The 19,425-nt window shown below is 41.6% G+C and overlaps 1 protein-coding gene across 7 annotated transcripts in view; it reads left to right on the forward strand.

Annotated features, from left to right (window-relative positions):
* SETD2 (SET domain containing 2, histone lysine methyltransferase) overlaps window positions 1–19,425 on the forward strand; it is a 155,986-nt gene that overhangs the window by 59,007 nt on the left and 77,554 nt on the right. For all 7 annotated transcript variants that reach the window (XM_055279447.2, XM_055279439.2, XM_055279455.2 and 4 more), the window contains exons 6-9: window positions 4,463–4,586; window positions 7,206–7,283; window positions 9,339–9,436; window positions 12,967–13,093. In XM_055279447.2, the coding sequence (XP_055135422.2) occupies window positions 4,463–4,586; window positions 7,206–7,283; window positions 9,339–9,436; window positions 12,967–13,093 (427 nt within the window). The remainder of the gene's footprint in view (window positions 1–4,462; window positions 4,587–7,205; window positions 7,284–9,338; window positions 9,437–12,966; window positions 13,094–19,425) is intronic.

The raw sequence follows: 19,425 nt of genomic DNA on the forward strand, positions 1-19,425 counted from the left end.
CAACGGGGTCTTGCTCTGTCACCTAGCCTGGAGTGCAGTAATGTGATCGTAGCTCATTGTAGATTCAAACTCAGGGCTCAAACAATTCTCCTGCTCCAGCCTTTCAACTGGTGTAGTGGACTATAGGCACATAATACCATGGCCGGCTAATTTTTTAATTTTTTATTGTTTGTCAAGATGAGGTCTTCCTGCGTTTCTCAGGCTGGTCTTGAACTCCTGGGTCAAAGCAATCCTCCCCACTTCAGCCACCCAAAGTGACTTTTCTTTTTCTTTTTTTTTTTTTATCATCATCTTTTTTTTTTTTTTTATTAATTTTTTTTGCATACAAAAACAATAAACATTTTCTAAAAATACATACAAACAAAAAGATGCGTATCAAACATATTAGGAAGGTTGCACATGGGAAGTCGGGGAATAGAAATGGGGGGTGGGAGTTAAATGAGAGAGGGACTTTATATGGATCAGTGATAATAACTCAATCCTCTATTTGACAAGAGGGAGAAGGAAGAGGAAGAAAAAGAAAGTGGGATAAAGGATCAGAAAGGGAGGAAAATAGAAAAAATTAGAGTATGACTCCAGGGTAGACCTGTTTTGTTGTCACTGAGTTGGTTGGTTGGTTTGTCTGTTGTATTCTTCATGTTTCGCCAAGTTGGCCAGACTGGTCTCGAACTCCTAGCCCGAAGTGATCAACCCGCCTCGCCCCCCAGAGTGCCGGGACCACAGGCGTGAGCCACCACGTCCAGCCCCCACATTGTTTCTGGCCTCCGTGGTAGACCTCCCAGACGGAGCGGCCAGGCAGAGGAGCTCCTCACTTCTACCCAGACACGGGGCGGCCGGGCAGAGGAGCTCCTCACTTCCCAGACGGGGCGGCCAGGCAGAGACGCTCCTCACTCCTTCCCAGACGATAGGTGGCTGGGCAGAGGCGCTCCTCACTTCCCAGACGATGGGTGGCCAGGCAGAGGCGCTCCTTACTTCTTCCCGGACGGGGCGGCCGGGCAGAGGCGCTCCTCACTTCCCAGATGGGGCGGCCGGGCAGAGGCGCTCCTCACTTCCCAGACGATGGGTGGCCGGGCAGAGGCACTCCTCACTTCCCAGATGGGGCAGCCGGGCAGAGGCGCTCCTCACTTTCCAGACGATGGGTGGCCGGGCAGAGGCGCTCCTCACCTCCCAGACGATGGGTGGCCGGGCAGAGGCCCTCCTCACCTCCCAGACGATGGGAGGCCGGGCAGAGGCGCTTCTCACTTCCCAGACGATGGGTGGCCGGGCAGAGGCGCTCCTCACTTCCCAGACAAGGCGGCCGGGCAGAGGCGCTCCTCACTTCCCAGACGGGGTGGCCGGGCAGAGGCGCTCCTCACTTCCCAGATGATGGGTGGCCGGGCAGAGGCGCTCCTCGCTTCCCAGACGGGGCGGCCGGGCAGAGGCGCTCCCCACTTCCCAGACGGTGGGTGGCCGGGCAGAGGCGCTCCTCGCTTCCCAGACGGTGGGTGGCCGGGCAGAGGCGCTCCTCACTTCCCAGACGGTGGGTGGCCGGGCAGAGGCGCTCCTCACTTCCCAGACAGTGGGTGGCTGGGCAGAGGCGCTCCTCACTTCCCAGACGATGGGTGGCCGGGCAGAGGCGCTCCTCACTTCTTCCCGGATGGGGCGGCCGGGTAGAGGCGCTCCTCACTTCTTCCCGGATGGGGCGCCCGGGCAGAGGCGCTCCTCATTTCTTCCCAGACGGGGCGGCCGGGCATAGGCGCTCCTCACTTCCCAGACGGGGCGGCCGGGCAGAGGCGCTCCTCACTTCTTCCCGGACGGGGCGGCCGGGCAGAGGAGCTCCTCACTTCTTCCCGGACGAGGCAGCCGGGCAGAGGTGCTCCTTATTTCTTCCCGGACGGGGCGGCCGGGCAGAGGCGCTCCTCACTTCTTCCCGGACGGGGCGGCTGGGCAGAGGCGCTCCTCACTTCTTCCCGGACGGGGCGGCCGGGCAGAGGCGCTCCTCACCTCCCAGACGATGGGAGGCCGGGCAGAGGCGCTCCTCACTTCCCAGACGATGGGTGGCCGGGCAGAGGCGCTCCTCACTTCCCAGACGGTGGGTGGCCGGGCAGAGGCGCTCCTCACTTCCCAGACGGGGCGGCCGGGCAGAGGCGCTCCTCACTTCCCAGACGGGGCGGCCGGGCAGAGGCGCTCCCCACCTCCCAGATGGGGCGGTGGCCGGGCAGGGGCTGCAATCCCAGCACCCTGGTAGGCCAAGGCAGGCGGCTGGGGGGCAGAGGCTGCCGCGAGGCCAGACCACGCCACCGCACTCCAGCCCGGGCAACACCGAGCACTGGGTGAGCGAGACTCCGTCTGTAGTCCCAGTACCTCGGGAGGCTGAGGCGGGCAGAGCACTCGGCGTCAGGAGCTGGCGACTAGCGTGGCCAAGATGGCGAACGCGTGCCTGCAGCGAAAGGAGATAAGGCAGGCAGCGGTCGCGCGCGCCGGCAGTCGCAGGCAGTCCGGGGCGCGGGCAGCAGCAAGCGGAGTAGATTGTAGCCTGGGCCAGAGAGGGGAAAGAAAGAAAGAAATAGAGAGAGAGAGAGAGAGGGAGGGAGGGAGGGAAGGAGGGAGGAAGGAAGGAAGGAAGCCTTTTCTTTTTCTTGAGGGAGGGCACTAATCCTAGAAGTGGAGAGTCCAACATTGTAGGACCTCAAATTTTGTCATCATTTTAAATTATTTGCAAGATGATAAGCTTCTGAGATTAGAAAGGACATTTCAAATATTGGTTATAGAGGTAATAATTTGACTTTCTAGGTTTACCCATGAATAATCAGATTTTTATTATTGAGACCTAAATGTGTTTGTGATGGACTACTATATAAATATATATATACATCCACTATAAACTCCTTCAATCCTGTTTTTGAGCTCTGCTTTTTAATATATGTGTTCTTTTCTCATTTGTTTTTAATTGCTTTATTTTTTAAAGTAAAAGGATTTAATTTTTTTTTTTGAGACGGAGTCTCGCTCTGTCACCCAGGCTGGAGTACAGTGGCGCAATCTCGGCTCACTGCAAGCTCCGCCTCCTGGGTTCACGCCATTCTCCTGCCTCAGCCTCTCCGAGTAGCTGGGACTACAGGCGCCCGCCACCACGCCCGGCTAATTTTTTGTATTTTTAGTAGAGACGGGGTTTCATCGTGGTCTCGATCTCCTGACCTCGTGATCCGCCCGCCTCGGCCTCCCAAAGTGCTGGGATTACAAGCGTGAGCCACCACGCCCAGCCAGGATTTAATTTTTTTCAGTTGGCAAAGTTAACTCCTTTAATAAGTACATTGATTATGCCAGTATGTTGTAAACAAATACAAAAGATTTACATTAAAAAAAATTTCTTTCATTAGAATTAGGGCATGTTTATTTTGAGGAGATAAGAAAAGACTTTCAGGCAGGCCATTTCATGTCAGAACTTAGGAGTAAAACATAGTATAACATTTGTCTGCATAGAACTAATAGTTGAAGTCATTGATTAGAATGAGCTTTTAGAGAAGAGAAGGGGAAAAGACTGAGAATTTAATATCTTCAGAATAAATCGGTAAATAATCAAGAAAAGAACATTCAAAGATATAGGGTAACTGAAAGATGCCAAAGAAGAAGATAAATCACAATTACCAATAACATTCTAAAGAGAAGTCAAAGAGAATGTCATTACATAAAGGGGATTAGATTTGATCTTTAACATTTTTAGAGACCTTTGAGAGTAAAGACAGCAGAAGAGCTGCTATATTTAAATTTCCTTCTTTTTTTTTCTTTTTCCTTTTTTTTTTTTTGAGACGGAGTCTCACTCTGTTGCCCAGGCTGGAGTGCAGTGGCACAATCTCAGCTCACTGCAACTTCTGCCTCCCAGGTTCAAGCAATTCTCCTGTCTCAGCCTCCCAAGTAGCTGGGACTACAGGTGCACGCCACCATCCCTGGCTAATTTTTGTATTTTTAGTAGAGATGGGGGTTTCACCATATTGGTCAGGCTGGTCTCGAACTTCTGACTTCAGGTGATCCACCCGCTTCTACCTCCCAAAGTGCTGGGATTACAGGCGTGAGCCCCTGCGCCCAGCTGCCTTTTTTTTTTTTTTTTTTTTATAGCAAAAATCCTCTAACTTTTCAGTCTCTTGATTTCTTCAGAGCTGTTTTCCAGCTGTTAATAACTGTTTTTTTTGATATTTTAAGCCAGACTTGAATGTTTTAGTATCTAGTTAAAGGATATATATTTTGGTAGTAGGTATAAATTATAAAAGCATCTTAGAATGAACATTCTTTGAAAAGTACTATGAAGGAGAAAAGTAACCTTGGTTAGAAGCTAGATACTTGACATATGTTTGAAATTTATTTTGTGTAATAACTAAATTTATCCACATTGCAGTATTTATTTGAATTCCTTATTTTTGCCTGAGCATATATGTTTTCCATACTGCTCCTAGGCAGGAAGTGCTATTTTTTTCCTTTTGGTTTGCAGGAACACCTTTGTCCTAGAATATTGTGGAGAGGTACTCGATCATAAAGAGTTTAAAGCTCGAGTGAAGGAGTATGCACGAAACAAAAACATCCATTACTATTTCATGGCCCTGAAGAATGATGAGGTAAGCAGCTTGGATATGTTTGCCTTGAAACAGATCTGTTAGGTTTGAAGGAGCCATTGATACTAATTTGATTTCTTTTTTTTTTTTTTTTTTTTTTTTTTTTGAAACGGAGTCTCGCTCTGTCGCCCAGGCTGGAGTGCAGTGGCAAGATCTCGGCTCACTGCATCCCCTGCCTCCTGGGTTCAAGCAATTCTCCTGCCTCAGCTTCCTGAGTAGCTAGGATTATAGGCGCCCGCCACCACGCCTTGCTAATTTTTGTATTTTTAGTAGAGACGGGGTTTCACCACGTTGGCCGGGCTGGTCTCGAACTCGTGACCTCACCAAAGCGTTGAGATTATAGGCATGAGCCACCGTGTCCTGCCGACTGATTTCTAAAATATATTAAGCGACAAAAATGAGGGGCAGAGCAGTATAAATAGCGTCTATTTGTTTACAAAAAGCGTGGAAGTTACTGTTGCATGACAAGGTAGAAAAAAACATGGAAGAGAGAGGAATTTACATATATATGTAATCTATAGATATGTATCTATAGATTACATATATATGTATATAAAGATAAACATAGTGTGTTTTAGATTACAACTCTTAGAAATTATTGATGACCCCCAGAGTGCCTTTTTTTTTTTTTTTTTTTTTTTTTAAGAGATAGCGTCTTGCTGTATTACCTGGGCTGGAGTGCAGTGGTGCCATCTTGGCTCATTGCAACCTCTGCCTCCCGGGTTCAAGTGATTCTTATGCCTCAGTCTTCTGAGTAGCTGGGACTACAGGCACACACCATCATGCCCAGCTAATTTTTGTATTTTTAGTAGAGACGGGGTTTTGCCGTGTTGGCCAGGCTGGTCTTGAACTCCTGGCCTCAAGCAATCCACGTGCCTTAGCCTCCCAAAGTACTGGTATTATAGGTGTGAGCCACAATTCCTGGCCCCAAAGTGCTTTTGCTTATATAGGTTATGTGGGTTATAATTACTTATACTTAATCATATTAAAAATTACAACTGAGAAATTTAGAATGTCTGTTTAAAACTACATTAGGGCCAAGTGGGAGAATCATTTGAGGCCAAAGGAGGCCAGCCTGGGCAACACAGTGAGACCTCATCTCTACAAAAACTAAACAAAATTAATCGGGCATGGTTTTGCATGCATCTAGTTACAGCTGCTCCAAGGGTTCAGACTGAAGGCTAAAACAGAGGATCACTTGAGTGTTGGCCCAGATTGGCCTCCCAGAGCGTTGGGATTACAGGCATGAGCCACTACGCCCAGCCCACTTTGGTCTTTATTTAGAAGTTTGTTGATGTTTTGTGGCCAGAAATATGCCATAGGAACTTAACTATTGTTTAATATCCGTTAGCCTATGGTAAAATTGGTTTCCTTGTATGTTGTTTTGCTTTTGTAAGTTGCAGTTTCAAAGAACCTGTTGATAACTGTAACAATAGTAAGCCCATTACTTATTGATAAAAATAACATGGTATTATGAAAAATAACTTTTTTTTTTTTTGAGTCAGGGTCTTGCTCTGTTGCCCAGCCTGGGGTGCAGTGGCATGATGATAGCTCACAGCAGCCTTGAACTGCTGGGCTCAAGCAGTCCTCCCACCTCAGTCTCCTGAGGTGCTGGAACTACAGGCACATGCCACCATGCCTGGCTTATTTGTAAATTTTTTGTAGAGACAGGGTCTTGCTGTGTTGCCCAGGCTGGTCTCACTTCTGACCTGAAGCAATCCTCCTGCCTGCCTCAACTTCCCAAAGCACTGGGATTACAGGCATAAACCACTGTGCCTGGCCTTGGAAAATGATTATTTAATTTTTTTTTTTTTTTTTTTTAGTGAAAAGAGTTGCATGCTTTACATTTTTATAGATCTCTTTAATGTCTGGCTTAATAGAATTCAGTTCAATTCTCATATATCTGCCTCTGTATTCAGTGTGGAAATGTAAATTCTAGGGACCTAACCCCAGAGCTGTTTAGTTTAACCCTAGGGATGGGTTCAGCAAGTTTTAACAAACTCTCCATGGGATTTGGATACACACTCAAGGTTGAGATCTATGGCATTGTGACATAGCCCACACTTTAAAGTGAAGTATTATACCATGCAGTGAGATTGGGATGTAATAGAATATAAGAAATGGCTAAGGATAAATGGGGGAGACACTGATAAAGATAATTTTGCCTATGGGCAAAAGTTAATAATTAGCAGATCTTCCAAAAGCATCAGTTAGGTATTTGTCACTTTGAAGTGTGAGGCAGTGTGACAGTTCTCTGAAGCAAGGGCAAAGTGGGGGTAAGGGAGTGTGTGTGTGTGCATGCGTGTGCATTGCATGTATCTTACATTTGTCTTAATGCTTTTCCTTTGTAAAATGTGTAAATTTTTTTTGATTGAATGGGTTAATTTAATTCACAGTGTCATCTGTCTTCAGTTAGAAATAATGGAAACTGAGCCGTTGTTTACAGTGGAAAAACTATGAAGCTGGTAGTCAGGAGGGCTCGCTGCCCTACTTTAACTGGTTAGGTTTCGCAGCACAATCTTTTTTTTAATTGATGCATAAGAGATGTATGTAGTTTTGCAGGTAATTGCATGAATATTTAAGGTATTATTTTTTAATTCTTAAATGATCCTCTTCTCCCAGATAATAGATGCCACTCAAAAAGGAAATTGCTCTCGTTTCATGAATCACAGCTGTGAACCAAACTGTGAAACCCAAAAAGTAAGTTGAGGTGGATTTAGAGTTTGAGGTATTTGTTCACGATTGCTGTTCTGACCATTAATTTTAGATCCCATATCTAAGGTACTCATGAATTTTTTAGTCCCTTTTTCCTATTCTACTTTATTATTTAAGATTTTATTTTGAAATAAGTTTAGATTTATAGGAATGTTAGAAAAATAGTATTGACTACACCCATATATCAGTCTTCACCTAGCTTTCCCCATGTTAACATCATATATAACCATAATAAAAGGATCAGATCCAGGGAATGCTATTAAGTAATATAAAGACCTTATTCAAATTTTGACAGCTGTTGTTTTTGTGGTCCAGGATCCAATCCAGGAACTCACATTGCATTTAGTTGTCACCCCTCCTTCCTTGCCCCTAATTATTTTATATATTATTTTAATGGTGCCAAAATACAAAACTAAATTTTAATTTTGAAAGTTCAGTGTGTATTTGGATTCTTTATCAGGTCTTATCTAGGTGCAACATTTGACTTTTAATAACACTGATGAGGGACTGAACGACTGACATTGAGAGGGATTGTATCTTTTTTTTTGCCCATGCTGGAGTGCAGTGACATGATCTCGACTCACTGCAACCTCCGCCTCCTGGATTCACGCGATTCTCCTGCCTCAGCCTCCCAAGTAGCTGGGATTACACGTGCATGCCATCACGTCCAGCTAATTTTTTAAGTATTTTTAGTAGAGACGAGGTTTTGCCATGTTGGCCAGGCTGGTGTCGAACTCCTGGCCTCAAGCAATCCACCCCCGTTGGCCTCCCAAAGTGTTAAGATTACAGGTGTGAGCCTCCGCACCCAGCTGGGATTGTAACTTTTTTAGGTTAAAGCTATGAACCCGCTCTGCAAATGTATATCATTGATTTCCTCTCATGTTGAAATAGTGCTTTTGAGTCTGGGTATTTTTTGCCCTTTGAACTATACGCTAATAGATTTTATGCATGGCTCTTCCAAGAGCCAGGTTGTGTAACAAAAAGGAGAACCTACTGTGGAATCATTCAGCCTAGGTTTTGGTTATAGTTCTGCCAGAGCTGGTGGCCACATGTCTAGCTATGAGACTCTCACTGTACAGTGTCCCTTAATCTCTGCAAGTCCAGAGTTTTCATTAGTAACATGTGCAAATTGTCTGGATCAGAGCTCCTCAGTCCTTGACTTGCTTACATGTTTTGGAACTAAAAGATCTGCCTCCCGTGTATCTGCCCCCATTTTAATTCTTGAGTCTTATGCATCTGTTCTGATGTCCCTTTCACTATACTCACCCAGATGACCACCGCTTCATGGAATTAAACTTTTAAGATCAGTGTTTCCTAGTTTCTATATCTCATCTTATCTTACAACATGGTTACTTTTAAAATATGTTTTTTTTTTTTTTTTTTTTTGAGACGGAGTCTTGCTCTGTCGCCCAGGCTGGAGTGCAGTGGCGCAGTCTCAGCTCACTGCAAGCTCCGCCTCCTGGGTTCACGCCATTCTCCTGCCTCAGCCTCTCTGAGTAGCTGGGACTACAGGCGCCCACCACAACGCCCGGCTAATTTTTTGTATTTTTAGTAGAGACGGGGTTTCACCGTGGTCTCGATCTCCTGACCTTGTGATCCGCCCGCCTCGGCCTCCCAAAGTGCTGGGATTACAAGCGTGAGCCACCGCGACCGGCCTTAAAATATGTTAATATAGACTTGCCTTTGATACTCAGTGACACGAGCATCCTCTATTTGCCAATTTTTAGTACAAGTGAATCTTTACTGTATGGAAATGTTAAGATAAATTAAAGTAGCAGTTACTTTATTTTCTTTTTTTTTAGCAGTTACTTTTATTAGAGACGAATTAGAGATATATCCAATCTGGTAGTCCGTAGAATGAGAGTTACACTTAAATATTTTACTTCTTTTAAAGAAAAAAGTCTCCATGTGCTATTTGGGAAAACCTTCATTGCCTAAAGACCCATTTGCATAATTAAGGCGGATGGTGATGATCTTTATATATGCACACACACACACTAATAAGTTACTAATTTCTTTTGTTTTCAAACATCATCTCAGTGGACTGTGAACGGACAACTGAGGGTTGGGTTTTTTACCACCAAACTGGTTCCTTCAGGCTCAGAGTTAACGTTTGACTATCAGTTCCAGAGATATGGGTAAGTATTGTTTCTACTAATTTTGCTGCTTCTGATGGGGAAATAGGCTGTTCAGATATAAGGATATAAAATTTTAATTTGAATTACTTAAAAGTTATATTTACTCTCAACTCTTATCTATAAGATATTGTTTTGGTTTTGTGTGTTTTTCTACTGTATTACACTTCTGACCCTTAAGGGATGTTGTACAGGAACTATATAATTTTCCCCTCAACTTCATACTGTCTACTTGTATAATTATATTTCTTATGTAATTCTGAAAAACTTTATTATAGACATGCCAACTCTTTTTGTGTCTGAAGAGAATAGTACAGTATTATAAATTCCTCTGTATCCGTTATTCAGCATTAACAGTTAGCAACTCATAACCAGTCTATTTCATCTGTACCATTTTGTACTCTTAAATATAATTGGTTACCTAGTTCTGTTTACTAAAAACAGTAACCGATGCAATAGCAAAGACTGCCTAAGCAAAAAATGTGGGGGTTCTTATTAACACTGAAGCATTAATAAAGATACTGAGGAGGTTTGAAGGACATTATGTAAAATCCCTGTGTTCTAATGACTACTTAAAAATAAAACTACAGGCTGGTTGCAGTGGGTCACGCCCGTAATCTCAGCACTTTGGGACGCTGAGGCGAGCAGATCCACGAGGTCAGGAGTTTGAGCCTGGCCAACATGGTGAAACCCCATCTGTACTAAAAATACAAAAATTAGCTGGGTGTGGTGGCACACGCCTGTAATCCCAGCTACTCTGGAGGCTGAGGCAGGAGAATAGCTTGAACCTGGGAGGCGGAGGTTGCAGTGAGCTGAAATTGTGCTGTTGCACTTCATCCTGGGTGACTCCATCTTAAAAAAATAAAAAACAAAAAACTACACCTGGGAGGCTGGGTGCGGTGGCTCATGCCTGTAATCCCAGCACTTTGAGAGGCCAAGGTGGGCAGATCACGAGGTCAGGAGTTCGAGACCAGCCTGGCCACATGGTGAAACCCTGTCTCTACTAAGAATACAAAAAGTAGCCAGGTGTGGTGGCACATGCCTGTAATCCTAGCTACACCGGAGGCTGAGGCGGGAGAATCACTGGAGATCGTGCTACTGCACTCCAACCTGGGTAACAGAGAAAGACTCTGTCTCAAAAAAAGCAAAACAAACAAAAAAGCAAAAAAAAACCAAAAACTATATTAGTCAACCAATTCATGACTTTAAAGACTAGTTTAAAAATAAAAAAGGAAAAAAATTAAGCATTTAAACATTTATTCTGCCTTTCTCAAGTGACTTCTGCTTTAGGTTAAACCAAATAGTTGATGAGAGGAAGTTTTTCTTTGTACAGGTCTTCCAGTTAATAAATGTAGTAGTAGGCGAGCTGTGGTGGTGCACGCTTATAGTCCCAGCTACTCAGGAGGGTGAGGTGGGAGGATCACTTGAGCCTAGGACATTGAGGCTGCAGGGAGGCATGACCTTGCTACTACAGTCCAGCCTGGGCCATAGCGCAAGACCCTGTCTCAGAAAACAAAAAGATAAAACTAAATTAAGTAGTAAAAATGTCAACATTTTGCAACACTTAGTAAGGTATGGGTCCTAAACAGTGGTCATTAGTGGCCACTAATATCAGAAAAAGACAACTAATGTGTGCCTCATAGTGAAAGCACACAACATTACCTGTGAAACAGTCTATCTTCTTTGGGTCTTTAGGACCAGTGACCTATGCACGATACTTTCTAATTATTAAGAAACCAGTACAATTAAAATATTGGAAAATTTAAGGTACAAAACTCTAAAAGTTTTTATTTTATTTTTTTCAGATTATACCTATATCAATTAGTAGCTTTTGGTGTTTATGCTAGAGAAGCACACAGCTGCAGAGTTTCCTGAATATTTTAATTCTTTTAATGTTACCATATGATGAGGTTTTAATTCCTGTACTTTGTTCAGTCTGGTAACAGTTACCAGACTTCTGGCAATGAAAGTCTTTTACATACTCCTTCACGTTGTTTCATACATGCTTCATGTCTTAAACATAGTGAACTCTGAAATGGATGATCTGATTATAATCTAGGACAAATGCCAGATGGTTGTTTACGATTCTGTCTGCTTCTCTTGTCAGATATTCAGGGCATGAATGCAGACCAGGTTCTGTGTCGGTCTCCATTTTTTTGCCTCTGTGCTTGTATTGTCCTCTCTGAGGGAAAGAAAAGTGGAAATCAAGTGCTGTTTGGGAATTCCTGCTCTACTTATTGACAATTTATTTTTATCCCTCTAATTGCCACTGTCATATCCTAAATCTACCAGTTTACTATTAGAATACTCAATTATTATTATCTTTTTTTGTTTTGAGACAGAGTCTTACTCTGTCACCCAGGCTGGAGTGCGGTGGTACAATCTCGGCTCACTGCAACCTCTGCCTCCTGGATTCAAACAATTCTCGTGCCTCAGCCTCTTGAGTAGCGGGGATTACAGGTGTGTGCCACCATGCCCAGCTAATTTTTGTATTTTTAATAGAAATGGGGTTTCACCATGTTGTCCAGGCTGGTCTCAAACTCCTGGCCTCAAGTGATCTACCCACCTTGGCCTCCTAAAGTGCTGGGATTACAGACATGAGCCACTAAGCTTGGCCTAGAATACTCAGTGTTTTCCTCAGGTAGCTCTGATCACTGATAAATGCCAGACGTGGTTTCTTCCAGGCCCCTATAAATTTAGGTCTGTGTTCTTTCCCACCGTTCTCCCTCACCTCCATGGTTACATTTATTTTTTTCTGTATTTGTTATTATAGTGCCTCATCGTTATGTGATGATTACTTTTTTTTTTTTTTTTTTGAGACAGGGTCTTGCCCTGTTGCCCAGGCTGGAGTGTGGTGGCATGATTTGGGCTTGCTGCAACCTTTGCCTCCCAAGTTCAGCGATTTTCTTGCCTCAGCCTTCTGAGTTGCTGGGATTACAGCCATATGCCACCATGCCTGGCAATTTTTTTATTTCTAGTAGAGATGAGGTTTCACCATGTTGGCCAGGCTGGTCTGAAACTCCTGGCCACCCAAAGTGCTGAGATTACAGTCGTGAGCCACTGTGCCCATCCATCTTTTAATAATCAAATGTTTCAAGTATCCTATATTAATCATTTTATATCTGCTTATACTAATGCATGTTTGTTTGTCCTATGTGCCAATTAAACATTTACATATAAGTAATAGTTCTCTGAACTATTTAAGCAATTTTGTCCTTAATCCAAACATGTATATGGTCTCTTATTTTCATATTAGTAGGTATTCTCATAAAATGGAAGAATTGTTTATTTCTTGGCTAGTTTTGTCTCCCAAAGAAAGATGATTGGAAAAATAATGAATATTTTTAAAGAGCAGTTTTCAGACATTTCTATTAGTAATAGCAGACTTGTTGGAATCTCTTCAAGTTATGGTTTTTGTTTTGTTTTGATTTTGTTTAGACTGGTATGACTTTTGTGTGTAATTGTTTTATTGCCAACAGTTTTGTATGGTTTACTTCCACATAGCTGACTTCTTTCCTATGCTTTTTGAACAGAAAAGAAGCCCAGAAATGTTTCTGCGGATCAGCCAATTGCCGGGGTTACCTGGGAGGAGAAAACAGAGTCAGCATCAGAGCAGCAGGAGGGAAAATGAAGAAGGAACGATCTCGTAAGAAGGATTCAGTAAGTTTGCATTCTTCTTTCAACTTTCACAATAAAAAATTTAAAAAGCGAGGTGGCTTTTCTGATTGAAGGTTATAAAGTCATACTAGTGCCACCGGAGAAATCTAAGATCAGATGAGTTGTTACCAGAAAAGAAATGCAATTGCTATTTTTATTTCAGATTCATAGAGATTGGAATTGGGTACTGAGAACTATTAAAGTATTATTGAAAACACCTGGACTAACAGATTCTTTAAAACTCCTAAGTACGAGTAAAACATATCTTTTCTCCCTGATAGCTCACTATGTCTGCTGTACGTTTCTAATCTCTTGTTATTGGTTTGTCTTTGTTTGGTACTCTAAACTTTGAGTGTTCTTCAAATCTCTGAAAACCCTCTTTTGAGTGTGAGAAAAGTTTTGAGAGGAAGTAGGTAACCTAAGACCAACAGGAGTAGTCACAGATGCTCTTTTTATTTAATGAAACAGCAGTTGATAGCCTTATTTTGTACCCTGTCTTGCCTGAGTTACTCCTGGGATGGGGATGGGGTTGTTGGTGGGGAGTATCCTGTTACTAAAGGGGCTATCAACTGCGAAAAGGACTTTGTGTTAAAAAAAAAAATTCTCCCTTTTTTGAGGATCCCGTTGCTAGACACTGTTTTTCAAAAATGTGATCCTTGGATCACTTTCTTTAGAACCACCTGGCTGGATCCATAGTAAAAATGCATATTTTTGGGCTAGTCTCTAGACCTGTGAATCTTAGTGGAAGGGCTGAGGGTTTACCGGTGTTAATCAGCAAATCCCCCTGTGATTCTTTTGCAGTTAGCTCATTCCTGGACTTTTCAGGAACTTAGTACTCGTAAAAACTATAGATGACAGCAATTTTTCTGTTTAGGTGGGGAGATAGAAAAAGACATGAAGGAGGCGATGAGAGTATAATGGTTAAAAGGTAACATCAGTTGAGCACAGATTAATTTGAGGGAATTAAGTGTTAAGAATCTGAATTCTGTAAGAAGATACAGTTAACAAAAAGCATTGGAAAGGTCCATTATAAAAAAGCAGAAAAGGACAGTTTATATAACAAACACCTATATTTGCACCACCCAACATGAACAAATGCATTGGAATGTCATGTGTTCTTTAGCTCTTTCTTTCTCTCTCTTTTAAAAAATGTATATATTTTCAAATGGTTTGGCTTTTTTTTTTTTTTTTTGTGAGACAAGGTCTCGCACTGTTCCACAGTCCAGAGTACAGTAGAGTGATCACAGCTCACTGCAGCCTCGAACTCCTGGCTCAAGTGATCCTCCCACCTTGGCCTCCCAAAATGCTGGGATTACAGGCATGAGCCACAGTGCCCAGCCTTTTTGAGGCAAAATCTCACTCTGTTGCTTAGGCTGGAATTCAGTGATGCATTCATAGCTCACTGCAGCTTCAAACTTCTGGGCTCAAGTGATCCTCTCGCCTTGGCCTCCCAAAGTGCTGGGATTACAGACATGAGCTACCACACCCAGCCTTTAGTCCTCTTTTTAGATAACATATATAGTGTAACTTTATGCCAAGCACTTTTCTAAGCACTTGATGTATTAGCTCATTTAATTCTCACAATAAGCTCATAAATTAGGTAATGATCTTTCCTTTTTTACAGATAAGAACACACTAAGGCACAGAGAGATTATAGTGTCACCCAACTAGGTGGTGGAAATGAGCTCCAATCCAGCATCTTGTCTGTGCTCTTAACCATTGTGTTAAACTACAGTCAAACTGTAGAGTGGAGTCCCCTCCTACCTCTGAGGCAACTATGGCCATAACAATAAATGTTTCTGCATTTTAGAACATATTGTTTCGTGTAGCATTTTAAAAGTTTTTAGAAATGGTAAAATATGGCTGGTCATGGTGGCTCTTGCTTATAATCCCAGCACTTTGGGAGGCCAAGGCAGGAGGATAGCTTGAGCCCAGGAATGCGAGACCAGCCTAGGCAATATAGCAAGACCTCATCTCTATTAAAGAAAAAAAGAAAAAGAAATGATATAATATAGATGTATTTGTGTGCATTTTTTACTCTTATTTTTGAATTTGATCTGTATTCATATATGTAGATGAACATTTATTTCTAATTGCTGTAATTTTTTTCTTTTTTTTTTCTCAACTTCTGCATGATGGTCATTTGAAAGTTTTTCATCATGTAACAGTTTATTGACATATTTTCCTACTGATAGATACTTATGTTTCCAATTTTTGCTATTAATTTCAAAGTTAGTATCTTTGCACATGTCTCTTTTGCACGTGTTTCTTTAAGATTTATCTATGGAAGTGTAGTCACTGGGTCATACCTAGTCTGTTAGCTTTCTTCACTTGACTACCGGACGTTTTTCTTTAAACTCCATTAAATTGCTTTTGTTGTTAACTCTTGTTTCATATAGTTCATGGTTTACCAGAGCAACCACAAAGTAGTTATTAAACATGTTGACCTAACCTAGTATCTCCATAAAAACTTTCCAGGCCAGGCATGGTGGCTCACGCCTGTAATCCCAGCCCTTTGGGAGGCCGAGGCAGGCCGATCACGAGGTCAGGAGTTCAAGACCAGCCTGGCCAACATGGTGAAACCCCGTCTCTACTAAAAATACAAAAATTTGCTGGGCGTGGTGGCGGGTACCTGTAATCTCAGCTACTCCGGAGGCTGAGGCAGGAGAATTGCTTGAACCCAGGAGGCAGAGCTTGCAGTGAGCCGAGATGGCACCACTGCACTCCAGCCTAGGCTACAGAGCAAAACTCCATCTAAAAAAAAAAACGAAAAGAAAAACTTTACAATGGCTGTTTCCTGTTTTCAAAACTTAAAGAATAAACACATTTTTAAAACTAATTTATTGATGAGAAGTGACCTTATTATAGATTAAGAGGTGGCATTATATCTGTATCATACTTCCATTAGGTGGCTTTTTACCTTTCTGAGAAGATTTAAGGATAACTCTGAGGAACTAAGGACTAGATATTTCTGTCATTGGTTTGTTGTTTATATTCAGGTAACAATGTGTCAATTTCAGGATAGGTCTTGGTGCCTATGGATTGAATTAGATGTAACTTGTATCCAGTCATTCCATAGGCTGCAGTCATCGGTTGCTCCACATACGAATTTGAAGTTATTCCGGAACAATGATGTTTTATATGAAACTTTGCCCAGAATGAACCTAGGTTCCTAGAATGATGTGAAAGATCATTTGCCCTTGACTCTAATGCAGAGGTTAATTGTACTTTAATTTTACTTGGATTATCTGCTGCAGAAATTCCTTTTTTGCATGCCTGGATTGTGAGTTTTGGTCAGTTACAGTTGAGCAGAATCACAGAAGCAGAATCACAGAATTCAACTGTTTGAACTCACAAGGTTGAGCCTTAGGAATTTCTTTGGGTAAAGGATGCCATGGAAAGGACAAGATAGCTAGCAGTTCAGAATGCAGTTTTGCATGTATAAACTGTTGACAAGAAGATGTTAATAATGATTGCACTATAATCCACATCCCTCATGTTACCCCTTGATTGCTAAACATTTTTTATCCTTGTTCTTATGATTGCATCTGTATACAGCTTCTTTCCTTAACCAAACTATAAGCTCTTCCAGGACAGGTGATTATCTTTGGCTGTGTCATACACTGGGTACTTAATTACTTACTTACTTGATGGAAGTATAATGTGTCCCTACTATGACCAGATGTTATTTGTAGTTTATGGTACAAACAGAAAATAGTCTGAAACTTCCCTTAGTCTCTATTGTTTGAGTTTTTGAAACAAATCAATAATAATTTACATAATAAAGAGGGTGAAAAGCCACCTCAGTGAGAGGAAATACTTAACTTTCAACTCATAACAAATGAATACTACCATCCAGAATATGCATAACGAGTGTAACTGGTAACCTATTAATAAGAAAAGAACAGCCAGCACAAAAGAAAAAGAGACAACTTCCAGAGACACTTTACTAATTCAAATAGCCAATAAACATGGAAAGCTGTTCAACTTTATTAGTAATCAGGGAGTGCAAATTAAAATTACTATTAGATGTTATTTACACTCTCACCAGATTGATAAAAGTTAAGTTCCATGGTACATAAGAACAACAGATCTCATACACTGTTGGTGAGGGGTGTAAATGAGGGACAACCACTTTTGAAAATACTTTGACATTATTTACTGAAGTTGAAAGAACATATACCATATGAGCCAGCAGTTCCTGGGTGTATAAGCAGAGAGGCTAGCTATAATGTATATCAGAAGTCACAACAGCATTGCTTATAATATCAGAAAAAGTAGAAATAACTCAAATATTTATTAACATAAGAACGGGCCAGGCGCAGTGGCTCATCCTATAATCCCAGCACTTTGGGAGGCCGAGGTGGGTGGATCACCTGAGGTCAGGAGTTCGAGACGAGCCTGGCCAACGTGATGAAACCCCGTCTCTACTAAAAATATAAAAATTAGCCAAGTGTAGTGGTGGGTGCCTGTAATCCCAGCTACCCGGGAGGCTGAGGCAGGAGAATTGCTTGAACCCAGGAGATGGAGGTTGCAGTGAGCTGACATGATGCCACTACACTCCTGCCTGGGTGACAGAGTGAGGCTCAGTCTCAAAAAAAAAAAAAAAGAATGGATAAGTTATAAAAGAAATAGTCATGAAAATAAACTGGCTGCATGCAATAACATGGATAACTCTTAAAATATAAGGTTGAGTGAAAGAAGCATGACAAAAGATTTAGTTCAGTATGATTTCATTTCCATAAAGATAGACAAAATTTTATATACCTATGTAACAAACCTGCGTGTTCTTGCACATGTATCCCAGAACTTAAAGTAAAATTAAAGTAATTAAGGAGCAAGGACAAGAGTGAAGCTTTTATTTCAAATAAAGTTAGCTTCCATCACTTTAAAAAAAAATTTAATATTTAGGAATTTGCATATCGATAGTAAACCTATAAAGAAAATTGAAGGTCTATTTCTTAAAATGGTGGGATAAGTTATCTCTAAAGCATAGGAAGGGTTGCTGTTATAACCAGGAAGGGGTAGGTACATGGGGCACTACAGGAATGCTAGCAGTATTGTTTTTTAAACTTACCTGGATGGTGGCTATATGGGTGTTGCTCACCTGTTTATTAAATCTATTTACTAATTATTTATATATATTTCTGTATATATATGTATACTGCATACTATATGTTGTATTCCATCAATAAGTATTTAAAATGCTACTTAGACCCCTTAGTGCCACAAATACTCAAGTATTAAAAAATAGTATCTTGCAATGATTAGGTACTTAATAAATTTTCACATACTATAGAATTGTGCATATATATGCACTATATATAGTAAATATATATTTGCTATCTATAAACTAATTATATATAAATATATATTTAATATATATAAATTTTCACTTATCAATAATTTAAAAATACACCCTAATCATTCTTACATTTATGTTTACTTTTAGTTACTTACCTCATATTCTTGGATGATGTTGACCCATACATAAAATCTAAGATTTTTAGTAAATGTAATTTAATTGAAAGGAAGGGAGACAAACTCAGTCTTCCCACCTCTGTCTCCCAGGTACCTTAAAAGTTATTGCACAATGGATTGCTTTGCTTGAGCACCCAAAATTAGGGAAGCTGTATTATCACCACTGGAATTGGCATGCATTTATGTGTATGTGTGTTACAGTATAACCACTGAGGAATGTTCAAGGGTTATTCGTCTTTATTTTGTTTGCAAAAATTAATTTATACTGCAGTTTCTGCATTTTTACTGTTTATTTTTCTTTAGTTAGAACGTGATTTTCTTTGTATCCTGGAAATGCCTTACACAATATCTATTCAATAAATGTTATTGAATGAGTGTAAGTAACATAATTTAGCTTTGTCTCAGAGTTTTTAAACAGTCATAACATGCCTAATTTTAAAAAGAAAATACTTCTTTTTTTTTTTTTTTTGAGACGGAGTCTCGCTCTTTCACCCAGGCTGGAGTACAGTGGTGCGACCTCCGCTCACTGCAAGCTCCGCCTCCCGGGTTCACGCCATTCTCCTGCCTCAGCCTCTCCGAGTAGCTGGGACTACAGGCGTTCGCCACCACGCCCGGCTAATTTTTTGTATTTTTAGTAGAGACGGGGTTTCACCTTGGTCTCGATCTCCTGACCTCGTGTTTTTTGTTTGTTTTTAAGAGAGTATTTTGCTCTGTCACCCAGGCTGGAGTGCTGCGGCATGATCTTAGCTCATTGCAACCTCCGCCTCCCAAGTTCAAGTGATTCTCCTGCCTCAGCCGTCAGAGTAGCTGGGATTACAGATGTGCATCACCACACCTGGCTAATTTTTATTTAA

Source organism: Symphalangus syndactylus, chromosome 1 (assembly GCF_028878055.3).
Source record: "Symphalangus syndactylus isolate Jambi chromosome 1, NHGRI_mSymSyn1-v2.1_pri, whole genome shotgun sequence".
NCBI lineage: Eukaryota > Metazoa > Chordata > Mammalia > Primates > Hylobatidae > Symphalangus > Symphalangus syndactylus.